The 21969-nt window shown below is 40.8% G+C and overlaps 1 protein-coding gene across 2 annotated transcripts; it reads right to left on the reverse strand.

Moving 5' to 3' along the window:
* Positions 1–4688: 4688 nt before the first annotated feature.
* Positions 4689–20253, reverse strand: CGA (glycoprotein hormones, alpha polypeptide). 2 transcript variants are annotated; one of them, XM_074922878.1, is made up of 4 exons: positions 20233–20253; positions 7617–7723; positions 6471–6655; positions 4689–5013 (listed from the first exon to the last, which is right to left on the reverse strand). In XM_074922878.1, exons 2-4 carry the CDS (start codon positions 7714–7716, stop codon positions 4936–4938), a joined length of 363 nt encoding a protein of 120 aa, XP_074778979.1. In that variant the 5' UTR covers positions 7717–7723; positions 20233–20253; the 3' UTR covers positions 4689–4935. The 2 variants fall into 2 exon arrangements, with proteins under 2 accessions (XP_074778979.1, XP_074778970.1); XM_074922869.1 differs by lacking the exon at positions 20233–20253 and adding an exon at positions 18482–18557.
* Positions 20254–21969: the final 1716 nt, after the last annotated feature.

A 21969-nucleotide genomic window follows, 5' to 3' on the forward strand; every position in this document is an offset into this window, starting at 1 on the left:
TGTTTTCACAGCAAATCTCATACTGAATCCAAAAGACAGCATTGTTCCAGCTACTAAGAAGAAAAATTAGCTCTATCCCAAATGAAACCAGGACACCAGTTTTGTGAAAATTAACACTGGCTAATGGCAAAATATAAAAATTGAGGTCTGATTGAAAAGAAGTCAGTAACAGCCCTAAGAAAACATGCTGGATGGCCAAACAGTGGTGTGACCCTGGCTCTGGCTGATGGCTTTGCAGCAGGTTGGGAGGGCACCCGATGGGGCTGCCCAGGGAGAAGGGAAAGGGGTTTGCTAAGGATGTGGCAAAATGTATCTTCGGTGAGGCAGGGCACAGATTGTCAGGAAATCAAGCTTCACTAGTCCTTCTGCTCACAGAATGAATTTGTTATTAGGAATCTGGTGGTATAGGTTTATATAGGTCACTTTTACTGAAAAATATATCATTTTTATCTTCAGCCTGCTTGATCTTCAGCATTTTTAATCCGCAGTATCAGCCTGACTGATTTATTACTACTTATAAACCACAATGACAATGACTTCATTTTATCTCCATGCACAAATACCCTGTTCCTAAAATATAGAAGCTGTATGTTGGCTATCTGTGTAAACATGAGTTCAGTCTCTCTTCTGATTCTGTGACATTGTCTCTCGAATATGTATGACTGATCTAGCCTCTATCTAAGCCATTTTCTAAAGTAAGGAAACTATATTGCACTTTTTTTCTGTTTTTCATTCTGACTGGAAATCTGGTATTTAACCCTTAGAGATACAAATCCTGATTGTCTTCTAGCATATATTCCCATTCATATCCTACGGTCAACTGTATTAGCTTCCTGGTGACATGTAGCATTGTTTTTACTAGCCCTGACTGTGCATGGGTTCACTTACCTACCACCACCACTCTTCTGACTATGGCCTGGGCTTTTATGCTCACTTTCAAACATAAACAATTAAATTCTGACCTGATTCTAACAGCTCCAGTGTCAAAAAATATATTTGGATAATATATGTTAAGGATGTAAAGGTTGGTTGCTGAATCCCATGGACTCCAGGACCCAGGGATCCCTCCGTGCTGACTGCTGCTGCCCAGCCAGGGGCACGCAGGGACTCAGGAGGTCTCTCCATCCCAGTCTGATGGACACAGCTCCTGTCCTTGTGTGCAGGTTTGGCCAGCAGCAAAGTTGAGTGTCTGCCCCAGACAGGCACACACGCGCACACACACACACACATTCTTACACAGACATACAAACTACCCGACAGACCACTGCCTTTAGCCACACTCACATACCAACCAACAACTCTCACTTAAATGTAAGTGAGTAAGTCCAGTAAGTCCAGTCCTGTTCCTCCTCTCTGGCTGATCAGCACTGAAGTCCACTATGAAAACATATATGCCCTCACTTTCTAGATTCATAAGCACAGTCACATTCACAGATCTTCGAATATCAGCCCAGCCTGTAAAGACCTCTAATACCCATGCCTGGGCTCTCTTATCCAGCAAGCAGGTCTGCTCCTACTCTCTAGCCAGTCCAGCTTGAAGTTCACTAGCAAGCAGATGCAGGTGCTGTACACTTGTCTCACAAGCGTCCCCACAATCATGGATTCCTTGAATAGTAGACCAGCTTCTCAGTCCACCCATGCCCAGACCCTGAGTCCCCTTGCTCAGCATGGGCTCAGACTCGAGTACTTCCAGATGCAGGCTTCCTCCTGCTCACCAACTAGTCCAGTTTAAAATTTACTGTACAATTACACATACATGTGCACATAGGATTAAATTAACTGAGGGAAAAATAAACACACTTCGGTATTTACAGGTGCTGCTCTCCCACATCAACATATACCCTGGGCTCTTCAGTTGCTGACACCTAGACCTACAAGCCTTATGGCCCACAGTCCCTCCAGATGGGACCACACAGCCCTCTTGCATATTGGTCTCTCTTAGTTGCTGGCACCAAGACCCTTGGGTCCCTTCTCCAGTCGCTCGAGCACTTTGGCCTTGCAGCACTCACACATGGGATACAAGGTGAGATTACACAGGAGAGAAAAAAAACAACAAAAAACAAACAACAACAAAAAAACCACCCCAAAACAAACAACAAACAGTTAAGTAAATGATTTAATGAGAAGATAGGACAGACTGCAGTGATCAAGCAGAGCTCAGTCAGGTAAGCATACTGACTGCCAGCTTGCACACAAGACCGGCCCCTTTAACACCTTTCTCCTCTGTTTTCCCACACTTGCTCCTCCCCGATCCACCCTGATCCCCACCACCACTCTTCACCTTTGGCCCTTTCTCTAAACAACCCGTAGCAAGTTTTGCACAGCCCCGCCAGCCCCTCCTGATATCCCACAAGGAGTTTTGACGGTCCCCCGTGTCCCCCCCGCCCCGAGGGCAGCCCTGCTCCCCCTCACACCGGTTAGAGAGCTCAGGCTGCCCCAGCCGTGCCCGGAGGCCACTGCTAATGGCCCATCAATCAGTGGCTGAAGAGTTCTGGGCTTTCTTATTGTCTCCATTATCGCCTGCTGTTAGGTTTGTGTATCTGCGTGTTTATTTTATCACGTTCTTTGTTAATGTGTTATTTCTTCTAAACTGAAGCGTTGGAGCCAGATAGCTTAATGAAGCGGATGCCCCGCATTCCACATACCTTCACAACACACACTCTTGATGCTTGAGGTCGCCTTAGGGGGGAGAGGAACCCATGAGTTGAGAAGTTCATGACTAAATGGCTTTGTACAAGCAAGAGGGAGAAGCTGCTGAAAGAGACCAGGCATCCTAGAATGACACAAGACTACATCATCTCATGTCTTCTTTAAAGTATGGGTTTCCCTCTAATTGGCTACTGGTTTTCAACATTTCTATGGTTTTACAATGCAAAATATAGAAGTTGATTCAGAAGGTGCAAACAGAAGTTTATCATGTCACCAACCTGTTATCGTGGGCAGCACAGGCATAGATAGACAAGCAAGTACGTGATACTGCCAGAGACGCTCACTTCACTAAGAGGTCATTCAAGAAGTCTGGCGAGAGAAAAAGGCCCACCTCCACTGTAAGTGAACTTCAGTGAATGTGTTTCCCTGATCTTCCTTTCACTCCTGTCAAAGTTATGAGAAAATGCAACAGCACTCCCAAAGGTAATCATCTTGCAGCTTCAAACTCCTTTCTCGTTGCCCAGAAATCCCAGGCAGGACCTGGCTCTCCTGCAAAAGCACCCACAACAATCATGTTTAATAAAATTGTAGAACAACTTGGAATTGTGAGTCAGCTATAGCAGCTGCTTGACATGTATTCCTGTAATGTCTTCGGTGATGGTACAGCATGAGAAATTAGACTTCTCATTGTGAAAACCTGTGCTGCTGATGTTATTAAATTCATTCTAAAGACCACCCTACTCAGCTACATTCCCTTTGACCAAAAGTAATGTTGAAGTAAATGAGACATAGATAAAATATTAAGGAAAATCTGTTCAGAAGATTGACATTTTCCAGCATAGTAAAAATAGTGAAGCAACAATATCACTCTCCTTGGCATATTCTGGAATAACCACTGGAGGTGTTTTTCAAGAGCAGGTCAGACAAAACATGTCCCAGGAATGGCACAGTGCAGCTGATTGGACGAACAGTGGATTTAAACCATCATTAAATCCTGCCAGTTTTGGGCTGCTCAAGTGCCCCATCACAGTTTAGCCCTACAGGCCTGTCTAAACTACTTCAGTCATTTGGCCCTGGTGCAGATATCAGCCATGGCCAGGCCGAGGACAGACCAGCCACCCTCACAGCCTCACCCCAGGCAACCTTCCCTCTCACCATTAGAAGACCTTACTGCTACCCTCAGAGCATCTGCTGCGTGGAAATCCCCAAATGCATCTGAGGCTTTTTGAGTCAGCACATTTAAACCCTTCCAGCCAGCGACCATAGCAAGGCTGGTGCTCTCACCCCCAAAATTAGACAGAAGAGCAGGGGAATTCATTCACTTCAGTTCCCAGGGGTAGGCTCCAGACCCGCAAGTAGTTCTTCCAGAGAACCCCATCCAAACTATTACAATGGAACAAATACTATCTCTCAAATCCCAGTTTATGATATTAAGGTCATGTATTCTGAGTTCATATTCTGTGGCCCTCTTCTCACCTAATGTAATCCCTACCTTTCCGTTTTGTATGTCTGGATCCAGGACATTGCATTTGGGAATTACTAAAGCCCTATACCATGCTGCTCTGGCATACTTTAAACAACTAATACTGTTGTGCGACTCCTCTATTCCACCACTGCTACGTGAAACTGTACAATTTTTTCTATCTGATCCTGTGTCCATTTACCTGTCTATATGGGAGGAGATTAAGTTCAAAGAAAAACAAGAGATAGCACAGAAAGACAGAGCACCGTGCATAGATAATATACTGTTAGAATTTCTGCCCACAAGGTAAAGAAAATATGGAAGAGAAACAGGAGAAACAAAACGTTGAATCTTCAAAAAATCTAATCAGTAAATGAATAAGGGGAAATTATTACTTCTTTTTCTGTCCACTTTCCCATCCCTCCCTTCCTCCTTCCCTCCCTCTCCCATAAAATAAAAAACAAAAAAAAAAACCCAAACAACAAACGTAGAAATTAACTGCAGCAAAATCTTTTTCTGTTTTAAGCTATTAAATCATCATTTTTCCTCAAAAAACATTGATGATTTAACTGACAGTTTATTTTAAAAATAGATCAAGCGTTCAGTTGTCATGCAAGTGCTGTATTTTATCCCTAATGGAAATAATTAAACTTACTTAAATGCATGAAGAAGCAAAGAGGAAATAAAACAGCCATCCATCTTATTCAAAGGTCTACCCAATGTCTTGACCAGAAAACATAAGATTTTACACAGTAGTGCTATAAATGCTGAAAAACAAATATTCCATTCACCGTTGTCCTTGAACTTTAACAAAGAAACAGGCTTTAGGATTTATGATAGTAGCAGGTACTGCAGTGACAATCTGTATGGTTCTCTATCTTCACATTGTCCTTAAGGGTAATCTTAAAAAAGAAAACACACACATGTAACAAATAATTAGGATTAGCTACAAGTGAAAACAGCATTCTTAAGTAAAAGATGCCTGAAGTCTTTTTCTTAACCACAAAGTACAGAGGCTTTTGGGGTACATTTACTATAACAGCCTCAGGACACCAATCTGTGAAGTTGCATCATCAGTGGCTTTCGGAGCTGTCAAGAGAAGGTTTTCAATAGTGACATGCATAGTGACATAGTTTGGTATCCTTAATTTGGCATAAGTGTCTCATTTTCAAGAAGTGTCAAGTAACCAATCTATGAAAAAACAGGAAGTGTCCTTAAAATATTTCATATGGGGATTATAAAAATGGAGACCACAAACACGATGAGTCATCTTTATTTTTAATCTCAACCAAATTCTAGTTGCTGCCTTAGGGCAAGTATAATTTTGGCAGTCTAGGAAAAGATCTATACTCAGATGAAGAGCCAGGATGGGTTCAGCTGTAGGTGTCTATAGGTAGGTCAGGTATCTGGGCTTTCATCACAGCCAGTGGAGATCCAGCACTCTGTTCAGCTGCGCACACAGAGCTGTCAATTGCCATTTGAGATGTCAGAGGGGGTATCATCAAGCCTCCAGCTGCCACTCTAGAGGGTCTTTTATGGGTCCTGTGTCTGCCAGTCATACACAGATGTCTTCAGTACTAACGGGTATCTCAAATGGCACAAAATCTGTGAGTGGGTAACTGAACCGAGCTCCTAGTTGACACACTTAATGAGCATAATTCAGATCACCATAGGATAGACACTTTAGCTTGTTTCAACTAATTCACCATTTATTACATCAAATTTAAGGTTTCTTCACCTGGAGCTGAGTTACTCCCAAAATAATCAGCTTTAGCAGAATCTCTCTTTAAAAGAACTTCCAGATGAGAATGTTCAATGCTCAAAGTAGTTGCACACATTTACAGTTCCCTCTTGGTTATACTATTAAAAGTAAAGCACAGTCTCAATTAATCTAATGAGTACAGATGATTCTGGTCCCTCATTTCCATATATGTAATTGATGGTATTGACCAGCCACCTTCCCAGAGAACTCCTGCTCATGCAGGAAAAAATCAAGGAAAATTACTTATTAAAATCAAATACACACTCTATAGCATTTAAGGGGAGGGTGCACATCCAGAAGAGTTGAAAATGAGAGGACAAGAAGTCCACCACCGGACCAAAGCAGTTTCACTGAAATCAGTGGCACGGCACCAATTTCCACATCCCATCTGAATATTAGATTCGGGACTGGTTGACACTTTAATTTCCTCTTTAGAAAAAAGAAAGAACCCAAGCGCAAAGGATATAAATGCCAGGGATACTTCCCTCAAATAGTTCTCTAATGTCCTCCAGCACAAATATATTCTTTTCTATTCACTGCTTCAGCTAAACATTGCATCCTAAAAGAAGCTTAAACACGTCCCATTCACGCCCTCACCTTGGTAAAAGCCTTTGCTACACAGCACGTTGCTTCTGATGTAATGTTCTTTGGAACAAGCATGGTCTTCTTGGACCTCATTGGAGTGGGATAGGCCCGGGAGAAACAGCACCCAGTGCACTGGTAAATGGGTGCTCCTGGCTTGGAAAAGAATCTGTTCTCCCCTAGCTTGCACTCTGGACAACCTGCCATAAAAATATAAAGAAGAGAGTTTTACTTGGTCTTCAGTTGTATTTTCATTTTCAAAAAGAAAGGGAAAGTGCGGGCGCTAACAGGAAGCACCAGCCACATTCTGCTGCTTGACATCTGCAGAACAGAAGAGCACAGACACCAAAGCTCCCCTCTTTAGGGTCCTTCAACTCTGCAACATGCACCAGCTGTAAAACTAGACTGTGGCTTTCTAAGTAAAGCACAAGCATTGTTGTATCTTTTCGGGTTTTCTTTTCAATTTTCTTGACAGTTGTGGAAGGGTTTTTGTCTGCCTACTGCACTAGGTGTCCCTAGAAAACTTCCTACTAGCTATAGATAGTTAAATAGCACCTGCAGGATTTGTAGTGCTCCTTAGACATTGCCTGTTTTCAGGCAAGTCTCTGTTATGAAGAATTTTAAAAGTGCCTAGTGATCCCAAGATTTTTGTAGCTCGCATTTTTCTATATTCGGCTCGAGACTGAATAATAAAATCCACAACTTCCAAAACACACCTAAAATCTTCCTAATATGCCTATTCCATAGAATGCTACACTACCAACATCCCATATTCTGAGATCTCCAGAGGGAAAATCTTTTGCATATTATGAGGAGAAGCTATGGTTCTGCTGTTCCTGATGTTATTTTGTCATTTAGATCTCAGGAGTACAAGAAACCAGAACATTTCTATTTGATAATGTTTCAAGAATTAAGATTGCCCATGTCAACATGAGGACATGGTCATTTGGGAGACTCCTGACCTGCACAAATCAAGTTTAGAGAAGAAATAGGAAGCATACCCATAGCAGACTTATCTTGATTTATTATACCTTCATATCTCAGTGTCAATAAATGCAACTGAACAATAAGAATTGTGAGCACATTTATAAAACATGTGGAAGTTTAATTAATACTCTTGACGAATAATCGCCCTATTTCTGAATGCTGAAGGCAGCTTACCCTGCATAAGAAAGTCTCCATCTGGGAAGGCATAAAGAAGATGCAGAAATACAGACAAAATGGTCAAAGTGACAGCTGCATACTTCCCGTGGCAATCCATGATGTGTCTGGAAATACAAATACACACATTTTTAAAGGACTGTTTTGCACTGGGTACAGTACCGGTATCTAGGCTACACACTGATACAGCATTCAATGCAAGTAACAGAGACAATTTAGAAATGGGATCGGAAACTGAAAATGCAGTGTACTGATGTGCATTTTATAGGCTCAGAAAATTGTCTACATCACAATAACAAAAATGTGCCTTTCTTTTGTGCCTTAACATTTTTTTTTTCTGAATATTAACATAAGCCACAGCACATAAACTTCAAATGTTGTAACTCTCTAATATTTATGGTAGAATGGATAAAGCTAGCAAAAGCTTATGTAGAAGACAAAAGAATCTGCAGAATCTGGGACACAGAAAGACTAATTTCAGGGAAAATAATTTCACATCAGGACATAATTTCCTGAACCAAGAGTCAGATTATTCGTTCATACACTGAAACGGCCTCAAGTTGCGCCAGGGGAGGTTTAGATTGGATATTAGGAAAAATTTCTTCACCAAAAGGGTTGTCAAGCATTGAAAGAGGCTTCCCAGGGAAGCGGTGGAGTCACCATCCCTGGAGGTATTTAAAAGATGTGTACATGTGGCACTTAGGTACATGGTTTAGTGGTGGACTTGGTAGTGTTAGGTTTATGGTTGGACTTGATGATCTTAGTTCTTTTCCAACATAAATGATTCTGTAGTTCTTTGATTCTATGATTTCTTTAGTGTCAAAAAGATTTTCACAGTCCTGTTGTTTGGTGGGAGAAAGCTCCTGCAATCTATGTAATTAGAGAGGCACTACATGCTGTGAGCCAGAGCACCCAAGGAGATGTGGTGCTAAGGAGGGCTTGAACAGCCCCAGGGCCACCTGCATCACCCAGGGTCTAGAGAGTCCCAGGGAGTTCAGCATCGCTGCAACCTTCTGGACTGAGATTTCTTTAGGCTTCATTTTACTGATGCAGCAACTTGGCTTTTGGGATCTGAGTAACAGAAAGCCGGTTCAGCATAAACACACCCTGGTCAGCTCAAACTTTTAAAAATCTTTTCAATATATTAATTTTGTGCAAGAAGGCTACATGCAGCACCACACATCTGTCCTTCCACAGCTAGCACATGAGATGAAGTGGCCATAAATAGCATATCACTTGTTCTCTGGGTAATTCAACAGCAGTTGTGTGGCTATATTTGATCCAGATCAAATCTATACCACAGGGTAATGCATATCTCTGATATGAATAACTGGGGGGACTACAATATTAAAGATGCAGAATATGTAAGTTGTAACTCTAAGAATATAATCTCAAAATCTCTGATCAATTTTTAAAAATGTATTTACTTTTTTCATTATTAGTCACAATAAGATTTCACGGGGTAGGGGGGGAATGAAGCCTCAGCTCTCTCCATATCCAAACATCAGATGTGCTAAGTAAGGGCTATATGTAGATTGGCAGGATGCTGTTTGGTAACTACCACAGGACCTTTAAAATTCTTCTGGAGGATTATGTACCTGCCTGGTCAGAGACAAAAATTGCTCATAAACTGGTCATAAGAAACTGATGTTTCTTTTGAGCCAGATAACTGCTATATGCCTGTGGCATGGCCCAGGAGGACCTCCCTCACTGGGTAGTCAGACAGGATCTGAGTTAGGCTAAAGATGCTACACATGTTTTCAGATATTCATGTTATAAACATCTGGTCGACTAATGCTACTTTTAAAAATCTTGGGATTCAGCTGAGCTATGCACACATAAAACAAAATACTGAATCTCACTTCTGCTCTTTTCAGTGTTAAAATATAGTATTTTAGGCATGATGTTTGTAACTTCCTTCTCATGCACTAAGCCTCCATACTGTACTGACAATTGCATTGTGCCCAATCACTGACAGTTTTGGCCCAGTCTCTCACTCAGAAAATAGAATTTTCCCCTTAAAGTTATTTTCTTCTAAAGCACAGGCCTGGGCCCTTCCTTTAGACATGAACAGGAATGACTTATATCCCCTGGTGAAGTAACTGGGTCCATGGAGAAAAGAATGTATAAAGCATGCTGAAGGATTAAATTCCCCATCCAGGTCAGCCTGTGCAGGTGGCAGAGACAGCAGCACTCCTTCACCCAACTAGGCTGGCCAGGGACAGCCTTGTCTTGAAGGACTGAGTCTCAAGGTCTTTTAGCACAGACACACAGTGTGCATTTTAACAGGGCGACTTTCCCTGACCTTGCAGATTACGCAGTGAGGGATTCTGGGCTGAGCACTTCTACCTTCACCCTGAAGAGAGGGTGTTTGGCTCTGGATGTGCAGCAGCACCTGGTTCATTGGCCCAGGTTGGCCCAGGTTGTTCCTGACTGGCCAAGCACCCCTGGCAGCATCCCAAGGCTGCAGCGCCTAATCACCAAACTATTTACATTTACCTGCCTTCTCAGAAACATTATCTGATCATGCAGATCTCTCCACCTCTGCAGTCACCCCCCCAAGCCATGCCTGGAGCTAGCAGACAGCTTGTTCGGGCTGTGTTTGATCTGCTGACTGCATCTCCAGACTCTTGCAACTGTTTGCAACTGGATCTTTTGAACAGTTTCTTCTGTGCCTGCATAGACCACCTGATCCTCTGACTTTAAAAGACTGAAACTGTCACACAAGAGCATGAGGTACTAATGACTGATGTGCAGGATAAGGCCCCAAGCTGACAACACTGATATATACATTTTAGATACTGAAAGCTACTGTGCATAGCAAGAAAAGAAAAGAAAAAAAAAAAATCCTTAACTACTTAAGAGATTCTCTTCTTCCAAATAAACCAATCAGGGCTGTTAGTCCATGATAAATATTCTCCAGGCACAGATCAAATTGTGGTCCCAAATATTTCTAAAAATATGGGAATGAGAAGGACAATAATGTCAGCAAGAAATAAATTGACCTTGAGATTTGATGTAGAGGTTAGTTAAGCATGCTATACTGATAAGAGAAGGCACTGTCAGCCCTAACGAGGAAAGATGGTAGAAAATTAAGTATACTTAAAGAAAGACAGCTTTCACATATGACATGACATGACAATCTTTGCAGATTTGCACCTACCCAGCAGAATCCCTGCAAGGACTGCCACAATGATGCAAACCTTCAAATAATGCCTGCTCACAGCTGGAAGGAGAGGCAAATCTGAGATGGTCCAAGGAGTGAAGCCACTTGCCTGGTATCCTTATGTGAGAGTGAACCTGGAGCACTGGGATGTGTGCAAAGAGAGTATTGATTAGCAGAGGGATGCTCCATCGCTGCACAAATTTGCAGAGATATATGGGGATGTGAGGCTGCTATGCACATGTCAGCAGGTCTTGGTTCATTGATTAAACAGACACACAACACAGCAGAGCACAGGTCCTGCAAGGTAGCTTTGAAACTAGGAAACAAAATCAAAGACAGCTCCATCCTTGCAGCAATCAGAAAAAGATCATGCCCAGGCAGAGGAGGCTGAGACCAAAGGCAGGATGACAAGAACATGGCCCTTGCGTGGCTGGGGTTAGCAAAGTGGAAAGAAACAAAGTTTATGAGCAAGACGAATGTGCAATGCTCTCCCATGCAATGAATGAAGACACAGAAGTGGAAGCATGCCTCTTTCTAATTAAGACAGCAAAAACTAGAGGTAAGAGACTGATCTGAAGCCCAGCTAAACTGAATGGCTAAGAGGCCAATGAGGTTACAATTAATGGATGGCAAGTGTTGGGTGCTGGGTACAAGTAACTTTGCCTCCTCCCTCCCACCTGCCCAGTGAGTCAGTTCATGCTGGCAGAAAATAAATGAATTAAAATAGCTGATAGTGAACAGGAAGAAAAACCATTGGCAGCAATTTCTGAAACATTGGAAAGAAGCATTTGGAAGAGGTATGAAAAATCCAGTTCAATGTATGTATGTACGTATGGATGCAGGCTGAATGCGACCTGCAGTTACTCATCTCTGCTTGGGCTACCAAAACCCCATCTGAGTACAAGAAATACTCTTCTGATGTTAGCCAACAGGTGGCAAAGGAAATGGGGGATGCCATTAACACCATGTGGGAGACAGCACACAGACCACAGCCACTGAAGATGGGCAAATATTTTTTTGCTACACTGTAGGACAGAGCCAGGCAGAGGCCCGATGGTCAGTCTATGGTTGATAGTGATAAGGCCCCAGCAGTGCGGAAGAAATGCCTGTCACTCCACTCACTTTATCTGCCAGAAAGCACTCACGGCCTAGCACTCATGTCAAGAGCCTGAGCAGCCACTGGAAGTACCCATAAAGGGAAAGTTAAAACAACCAGAGAATGAAGTAAAACCAACACTAGTGGGTAAGATATACAAACAAGGTACCAGAAAGGGCCCCACTATGTACAGGGGAAAAATCTGTGGAGGGACAATGACAGTCTTGCTTCCCTTTTTTTTTTTAAGTCATGCTTATTGGCTTGAGACCAGTTGAGGCCAACCCTCCCTACTTATCACAAAACACCACGTGTAAAATGGGTATATAGTCGGGAAAACTGAAGGGCCTCCTTGGAGCTCCCTCTCAGCTGGCCTGAGACCCTCCCACTAAACTGGACATCTTCCCCAATAGGTCATGACATGAACCCGCAGAGAAGAAGAAACGTTGACAGGTCATATCGCCTTCCCTATGCATGCATTAGCTATTATCTAGGTGATTGTATTTCACAAAATAGTTACAATAAGGTTGTGTATGGGCTTTGGCCTATTTAATAAACTGCCACTGATAAACATCAACCTGGGTCCAACTCCAGTGCAGTGGTTGTAACCGGTGCCTGTCACATGGTAGACCCACAGAGCATTGAACATGGCTCTCAGGTTTCTAATAAGCAGCTGACAGCTCTCTGCACTCTGTTCCTCAATAAGAGTAACCTGTGTCCACTGAAGAAAGGTGGTCCCTCACACCATTTAGATCCACAGCCTCCTATGGTCCTGCCAAACATTTTGGGAGCTGAACTGAGATCAGACACATCTGTGGAGTCGTGCTAAATAAATTGGCTGGATCCCTCCCTCCAGCAAATAAGGCACTTTTTTTAAGGTTATGTAGTGTATATATTCTTTCCAGACTCATAGAGGGGATATGACTGCTGGCAGACTTGCCTGCACTGGAACACAATTTCACAGTTTAATGTTAAGCCATGTTCTGCCCAAGGGGACACTCCCCAGACTGGGAGGAGTCAGCTGGAGTGGCTAATGCACCAACAGGAGAAGACAGACAGCCTTTTCCAAACAACCTGTTTTCCACATCATCATAAATCCTTTGGTAGCCTGGATGCTCCAATGGCTCCAATAAGATGCCAGCCACAGAAATAACACCACAACCCTTGACTGATTATTCTGTGATTTCATGCTCTTAGCTGAAGGCACAGTGGTATTCTCCATCCTAATTTTTTTAATAACAGAGAATGCTATGATTCGGTATGTTGTAAGGGTTTGAGGCAATCCCAGAGGGAAGTTGTTTAAATTACATTAACCAAAAGGGGAATTGAAATTGCAGTTTTGCACTTCCTCTATTGAGACAGAGTGCCAGGCTCATACCAAAATCACCAAAGATACCTGTCAATAAAACCCAGATGTGATCTTTTCTACTCTTCCAATGAAACAGCCATTTTGCCTGATGATCTTGGTTTTCTGACTGTGCCCATGCTCCTAACCCAGTTAGTGTCTACACCACTTACTCATCTCATCATCAAATCAAAGGAAGCTTTTACTTTGCTCTATTAAATATTAACTTTCTTAAAATTTGGAGTGTTATATAATGCATGAGTTTCATCAGCTCTTTGGAAAGATGGTAATTTTAAGTCTTCCCCAGCAGTTAAAGTCTCACCTCATTATTTACAATATCTTGTCTTTTCCCGTAAATAAGTTATCATGTTAACAAAGACAGGCAATCATCTGTATTTGCCAATGGGTCTTCTGTTCAGGTACGCATGGGACTGGGGATGCCTTCACATTCACTGGATCCCTTGTCTAACTCTGTGGTCCATGTCCTGGCACAGACATGCCAGCAAGCTCTGTTCAACGGGCATCCTTTGTACTGGTCGTACAAAATAACCTTATGTTTTCAGCATAAACTTGGGACTATACTTTTCCATAGGGTGATGGTGGAGCTATCATACCCAATAGCAGTTGAACACTTTGCACATTGTGTTCATTTATTTTTGGGATGCTTGGCCAGTAAGTACTGCTGCATCACAGCAACAATGAACTACAACTGCCAGTGCTTTGCTTGCAGACCAGTGTCTTGTACACAGTATCCTGCTAGCAAACTGCTGAAGACTGAGAAATCTTCACTATTTTTTTTTCCTTCCTTTCACATATTTAATCGTGACTGGCCATTTAAAGACTCTAGAAGATGTGTTAGTACCACCGGTTGCATAATGTTGGACATTTGACAGCAACACCATTGACCAGGAAAAAACCACAAAATTACTGTTAAAGAATTACCATTCCCAATCAGAAATCACAAAATATCAACATTTAGCTGCCATACAATTCTAGAACCTCTTTTTCTCTTACTTACAAAAAGTTAGTTTAACCCCAGGCACTGATGTTTTAGTCCCAAAGCAACCTTTAGGTTAATTTTCAAAGTAAAACCTTTGATAAAATGGAAGGAGATGAAAAATTTTGGAGAGAAAGGAAAAAGAATGCCAGAGATATGTAATTGTTCATCTTTAACAGTAACAAAAAATTAAAAATGCATTACCTCCCTTGTTCAACAGGAATAAATCAGACAGCTGAGAAACTGCAGGATGGTGTTTGAAGGTGAGCTGTCCTTGAAGCTTGGATGTACGTTCCCGAAACTGATGTACGAAAAAGTTGCATCTTTCTTTTATACCAGTAAAGCTAGATCATATTCCTCGCCCACATCTAATCCATAGGATCAACTGTACATTTTATCTAATGACTGAACATTACTTTATGTAATTACCAGCCCACCATGCTGATCTTATCTTCAACTTGACTTTCATAGAGATTATTTTTTTTCTTATATAATGAAAGAAAGGTCAGCTTGTGAGCACAAACTCAGTGCTGTATGAATTTCCTGGGGAACTGGAATATCGAGCATCATGCTGCAGTTTTCAGTGAACAGAATCTCATTTTTAAAAAGAAAGAGTTACTAAGGTTTCCAAACACTTCTTATTAAACGGGAGAATAATATTTAAAAATTAAAAAAAAAAAAAAAAACAAAAAAAAACCAAACCAAAACCATAAACCACTTCTACAGCAATGGCATTGTTTCAGCAAAGAGTAACAAAATAAAGAGCAGTAGACATTTAAAAGAAAAAACATTTAAAAGAATAATCTCTATTTGAATTTAATGCCCAGAGAATAAATGCATGGATAAGTATAAAAGGATTGCCTTTATAAAGATAAGATTTCTGGCAAGATCTCATCTTGGTTTTAGAGTAAAGCTAATGCAATGGAGCCACTTCCGAAAACTGCACCAGGGTGTAGGTTTTTAAGGCTTAGGGACTTGTAAGTCCTCAGTTTCAAGTGAGAGTCTGTGCTGATGACGGCTAAATGAGACATTTCCCGAGGCCAAGCAGCACAGCAGGGTTTGTATGCATCCAACTCTTCCCTTCCCCTTCCCAAACAGAAAGCACACATCCAAACACCTACTGGGAACAGCCCCTGGCAATGCAGACAGTTCTGGGTCGGTACTCAAGGCCATTCTTGCAACTCTACTCTGTTTTCACACCAAGAGCCATTTCAGATGTCAGAAGTTCACTTCAGAAGTTAACAGCCTAAACCTGAGTTACACATTCTAGGTTGCCTTTATAGTCAATGGAGAGAAATAGCCCTAAACATCTATTTCCATACAAGATTAAGTTGCTTTTCCTGTGTGCCTCTTTTTCACCATTGAGAGCCCAGGGTAACTAACTCAGATTGCTCACTGTCCTACCCTTAGAGATTTACAAATATTTTACAACTTTAAGAAACTCCCAAACATTCAAAATATTAAAATTTATTTTTAAGCACCTACCTCCTTTTTGTCAGTCATTGTTGTAGATGCGATATTGAAAGAGATCCCTGTCATTCCTCATGTTCCTATGAAAGTGAGGCTTTGATTCATGATTCACTCAGTCTTTTCCAAAATCTTTATTGTATAGCTGGATTTGGTGAATCACACCTGACCAGATTTCTGACGTTCGGTTTTGCTGTCCCTTGCCTCAACTGTCTTTTTAATAACAGCAGCACCCACAGACTCTGTTAGCTATTTCAGACACATTTACCACAACCTTATCACCTCTGCCTTCACTAACATCCTCATCTGCTCCAAGGTGTCGGACACCTTTTTCTTTTCTATTTGTTCAACTGATCACCATAACAAAGTTAAACTCAAAACAATTGTCCCCCAGCCTACACTTGGCTTGAAATTGGCTTCTGTTTCAAAACTGAAGATGGATTTCTGCACCTGGAAGCTTGTCTGGTTTTTATCCAACAATATGAGCTGGCCTAATAAAAGATAGATAGAAAAAAAAAAAAAAAAAAAAGTCTTTGAAAGCTATTGGTAAACGTTACTGAGAAATATTCCCCTGAAAGACAGAAGTTTAATATTTCTTGTCATTCAAAACAAAATTGATGAAAATTGAGGAAGTTTATAGAGTGCTTCTGACTCAGCTTTGTCCTGCTCATTTCATACTCACCCCAGTTTGCAGTCCTACAGGAAACCCAGGATGACTTGTGATGCTTCAGAAAAAAAAGAAAACTGTCTTAATCACCAGGAAAATAAGTAATGATTGTGTTGTGTGTTCATATCTGGCACGCATTTACCTATGTATTGTAGCATGTCATAACTAGTAAAAAGGAAATGCTATACAAGATAGGTCCTTCATTAGAAGGACACAAGCACAGTGGCAACATTACCCCCACCGCATAAAAGAAAAATAAAAGTGCCCACAACCTGCTACTTTTTTCCTATCAGAATGTATTAGGAATAAATCTTGTGAAGTCAATGGAATTACACTGGTATAAAAGATAGTTTAAAAAAAGCTCCTATTTTTATTAAGAGGATTTCTTACTTTAGCCGCTCCAAATCTCCAACTAAAAATACTTGGTCAAATCTGTCCTAATGTGTGACTGAATGAGAAATGAGAGAATGTGGCTCACTGTTTTAGCAGGCAGAAAAAATCCTTCTAGTTTATTAAACAAGGTATTCTTAAATCACTTTTTTGCTTCACTGATATGATTTTATGGTCTATACAAATATATGGATGAAATGATGGGTAAATATATACGTCAAACTGGACCACTGAATATACTTTGCCAAGATCAGTATTTTGTTTCCTATTTGTAGGAGCAGAAAAAGCCATCCTGAGGTGGAAAAGGGCAACAAACTGCTAAAATTTTCAAGTTTCTTCAAGGTTACTATGTTCCTAAATTGGACTGGGACTCTATTACGGAACACAAATGAAACTAAATATAGCACTTTTTAAGACTGAAATCAGTGTGAGCTCAGCACCTAAATATTATGGAATTTCAGAACTTTTGGCTCTTTTCTAGGAGCTGGGTCCCTGTAGCTCTTTCTCTGGCTTTCTCTGAAAAGGAGAGTTCATGTCTCTTCCCTTGCTCTGCCAGATGCTGTCTCAGGGTATCTGTCCTACTTCCCTACTTAGCAATATCTGCTTATCTACAGGCTGCTTCCTGATGCTGTCTCTTCCTCGCTAGAGGAAAGCTTTTCTACTTTGCCGCTCAGCACTGACAGTGCTGGGCATCTCCCAGCACTCAGTAAAAGGATGGGAAAGGTCTTCCTTGCTTCAGAAAATAAACTCTTCTATTCAAAAAATAACTCCTTCAATCAATAAACAGACACAAACTCCCTAAGTGTAGTCACAGACTACCACTACTAAACAGAAGCTACCTAATTTTAATAAGTGCAATACAAGGTTTCCTATACCTTATCCCAGCAGAAAAGACAGTACAGACCACACCTACTTTTTTTTTTTTTTAATCACTGCCACACTCCGCAGAACCATTCCTGCTTTCTTTCTTGGTTTTCCTTCCTTTGTAAATAAGCAAATGAAAAGAAAGAACCTTTAAAATTAAGTTCTGGTAGTATTTTTGGCTTCGATGGACAACCAGGTTGAGTTCTGGAGGATTTTTTTTTTTTTAATAATAATTAAATCACATTTCAGAACTTCCTCCAAATTAGCCAAAATTCACCCTTTGTCATTCATGCAAACTCAGAAAACAGCAGACCCCTGTCTGAGAATGGAATGGCTCACCAAATGCCAGAAACTCCTCTTTCCTACTCTATCTTTGAATAGTTCCTTGGCTTCTTTGTCCAGCCCTGCCCTACAAGCTGACGCAGACCCACAAGTCCAAGCCTGAACCAGAAGGCATCCCGAAGCGCTGGTACTATCTCTTGCATTTTGGGTGTCACTTCCTTCATTTTTCTTGTTATCTTCCAGGCATTCCAGGAGGAGAGAGGCTCCCACATACCACAGGCCTCTCTGCACTGACTCAGGCAAATTATCAGAGTTGCTGAAGAGAGATAACAGTGAATGGCCTCACCAGAATGAGTGAAAACATAACCTGGAGAGGAAAATTTTCTGGGGATTTAAGGAAAAAAGAAGTAACTTGAGTGTTAAACAAGAAGATATGCAGTTATTTCAGTATTTCACTAAGTCTCCCTACTCCTTCCCAATTTGCTCATAACATTTCCAGTTGCCACCTGTCTATTCCCAGAGGCAGTAACACCGGCTCAGTAGATACACACTTAAACAAGGCTCCCCAAGGAAACATAAAATACAGATACATACCATTCTGAAGTCAAGAGATCCTGTCTGCCAAAATACTTCATACCATATTATGCAGATAGCAAAAGCTGAGTTTTCTGTTCTTTTACAGATGTTTTCAACTGATTATCTAAAATTATCTCTCAAAGCAATACTTTTTGGCCTCATCCTCCTGCGCTTAAAATCAATGGGAGTTTTGCCATTTCAAATGACACTGGATCAGGACTTTTAAGATTAGCTCTTAGTGTTCTCAAGCTTCAGCCAAACATTGATTATTCTGAGATAATAAGGCTTTCAGTACTCATTGCACATAAATAATTGACTGTAAGGCCTCTCCTATTCTAAAACCATAGTGTAAAGAGGGTTCACTAATACATTTTTTTTGTTTTTAAAGAAATTAATATTACAGATGATGGCACTTCAGAAATATGTGCAATAATCATTGTTTCACCAAAGCTAAATAAAAATTGTGCCTCTCAAGAAAAATTGTAAGATTATAAGGAATACATATATTATTTTCCCCTTTTTTATTCTAACTTGTCAAGGTCAAAATGTTTAATCACAGCGTGTTGTTAGGCAACTTATGTTACTAACAGGACGATGGCTTCTGTTTAGCTCTGTTTTCATGCTTCTTTTTGGAATAGGTTTATTTGAGATCCAATTCCTTTGAGCAAAATAAGGAATGGATAATATTGCAACTGCCACAGCATTGTGGAACAGCAAACAAAATGTCATTAGTGTGTAGGTTTGACCTCAAGGGCTTTAGAGAGTGTATTTCAACATTCTTTTTCTCTACTTTTAATTAACAAAAGTAACTACACCTCATATAATGACTGAACCAGCTCACAAGGTCAGAAGTTACACATAACATTGCTCATTTGAAGTAACCAGGTTTGTTAGACTCCTAAAACATTAAGTGCTTATTATCAGACAGAGGTAAAACACTGGACTAGATGACAGACTACAGATCAAACTGATTGTGTTAACATGTTCCTGCACCAAACGGGTAGCCCAGGAGAGAGAGATAATGCAGACTTACTTTAAACATATTTCAGTATTTAGCTTTTTTCATGAAAAAAAAATTACCATATGAATTGCATGTCAGGTTTAGAACTGATAAATAGCCATGTAAAAGTGAAATGTATACTTCCAGTGAAGCTAAAACAAAGAAGCCTGATCAATAATGCAAGATGTCTTATACAACCAGCAATTTCAGCAACTCTCATTATCTAATACAGAAATAATTGTTCAGACAATTAGCTATTATCTTTCTCTAGCCACAAATCTGAACACTTTCATATGCTCGCTGTATCACCTCTTCTATTTGTAGAGATTTCTATTAGGAATTGCTTTCACATTTCATAAAACTCTATTTCTTGCTTTTTACAAATGAAAGCAGAAAAAACGCTTAAGTTCATCAAATTCCAATCAAATTGTGGCAAGCAAGAAGTAGCCTACATTGGTGAAAATAAAAAAATGCACTGGCATAGAAACGTAGTTGAAAAAGTGATTCTGAAGAGAACAGCTTATTTCTATCACATTACCAAGAGGCTTGTTACCAGGTTGCTGTTATGTTACCCTCTCTGCTGTCACTGCACAGAGTAACCTGGCTGTCAGGTCATTCAGCTGAATAAAAAATTCACAGTACTTACCATCCATATTACAGCAGCATCTAAGAAATCCACACCAAGATTTTCCCCTACCCTGGAGAACTCACCATCTTGTACTGCGTTTGGAGGAGTAAAGTCATTCCCCCAAACTCCTGTTCCACCCACCTGGGCGTTTTTCTGAAGACATCAGATCTCAAACTGATGTTCTGGGCTTCACCAAAATTGCCAGATGAGGTCTACATAGTGCAGCAGGTCCGTTCCCACACTCACAGTGGTCTCTTCTGATCACACATCTAAGCAACCCCTTCACGCAATCACCTGCCCCTCCAGAGGAACTGTGTGTAGCATATGTTTCACATTTGCCAGAGACTTTCAGAGCAATGAATGAAAGGAATTATACATGGTATTTGGTTATCGGTGTGACTCAGTGCATGGAAAATGGGCTAGTGCGCTATAATTAATGACATATTGGAAGTAAAGCAGGCCAACGTTGCCCACCTCCATACAGTTGCCTTTCAGATATAAAAGAGCTTACAAATACATAATAGCACTTCAATATAGATCTTCCAGTGCTTTGAAAGCTGGATATTGAGAGCTGATTTCCCACATTGTTGAAATTTAGCCACTCTCAAAAGGCAGAAAGGTAGCCATTCGCTGCCAGCAACATTACATGGCTGTCCTCAGAGGGCCAGCAATGAATCATAGTTATGTCTCAAATTGAAGCTAAATATCTATCTAAGTAGACTATAAAGGTCTAAGCTGTAAATTTGGGGTGAGGGAGAGGGCAGGGAAGGTGAAATGAAAACCAGTGAAAATTCAAAAGATGCTATTTTATATTATTTTGTGGTCCAGGCTATTTCTTAAACTAAGCTTCAATTACAAAATGAAAGAGCTGAGAAAAGACTAAATAAAATCTCCTAGTTCAAATGGTCTAGATGGTGCATGTGTCCTCTTCCCAGACATGAGAAACAGTGGGAAATGCTTAAGGGAATTATTCCTTGTCTCAACACTCAGGAATTATTTTGTTCATGCAAACTTCTGTGTGCATTTCAATAACAAGCTGTCAAGAAGTACAGGTTATTGATATTTTCCCTTGCACAAGTGCACAGAAGGAGAAAAGATACCACACTGGGATTTAATTCCCCCTAGCTTTAGACATCTGTGGTACAGATAGCCAATGTCCAAGCTGGTTGCTCTGGCTACCTCTACAGTCAATGGGAAGGCACAGGCATTTTCAGAGTACAGTTCATCTAAACTATTTTAGCACTCTCCTTAGAATGAAGTGGGTGATGACCTACAATTGCTTGTTTCTCTCCACTGGTTATAGACAGGTCAAGAAAACTGGCTTAGATAGTCTCATCCATTTTTTAAGATACCTGCATTTGACGAGATGAATCCAGCCCAAAGCATCTTTCATTTTATGGTTAATGTGCCACGAATAGACATAATCATGCCTTTTTTTTTTTTTTTTTACACTTAGACAATCTGAGGTTCACACTGCTGTACCTTCCTACAGCCCATTCAGGAGGTTAGGAAGGGGAAGAAGGGGAGAATTGATCTTATCTGTTAATTGCCCCCTAGATTCTTTCCCTTTGTGGTCATTTGTCATCTCTTGTCTTATTTGGTATTTAGCTTGAAAATTCTCTGAAGCAAAGGCTATCCTTTTATTCAAACTTTTTTTATCCATGACCAGGGCTCCTAGACAGTGTAACTATTACTGATCAACACTTTGCTTGCTTGATACTAAGAAGCAAATGCACTGCATCCTTTTCAAGGATGGTGCTGCAAGTGCAGCTCCTGTGAGGACAGTAAGTGGACTTTCAGAAAAATAATCACCTTCCCAGCGCTATTCCCAGGTAGGGATAACCTCACAGAGACCTAGAGCCTGATATGCATAGAAAA

This window comes from Athene noctua, chromosome 1, assembly GCF_965140245.1.
Source record: "Athene noctua chromosome 1, bAthNoc1.hap1.1, whole genome shotgun sequence".
Classification (NCBI taxonomy): Eukaryota; Metazoa; Chordata; class Aves; order Strigiformes; family Strigidae; genus Athene; species Athene noctua.

Coding starts and splice junctions, on each gene's coding strand:
- CGA (XM_074922878.1), bottom strand. CDS start 7,716: ATGGATTGCCACGGGAAGTATGCAGCTGTCACTTTGACCATTTTGTCT. Junction 6,656..7,616: donor TGGAGACTTTCTTATGCAGG/GTAAGCTGCCTT, acceptor TTTTTATGGCAG/GTTGTCCAGAGTGCAAGCTA. Junction 5,014..6,470: donor TAGCAAAGGCTTTTACCAAG/GTGAGGGCGTGA, acceptor TTCTTTTTTAAG/ATTACCCTTAAGGACAATGT.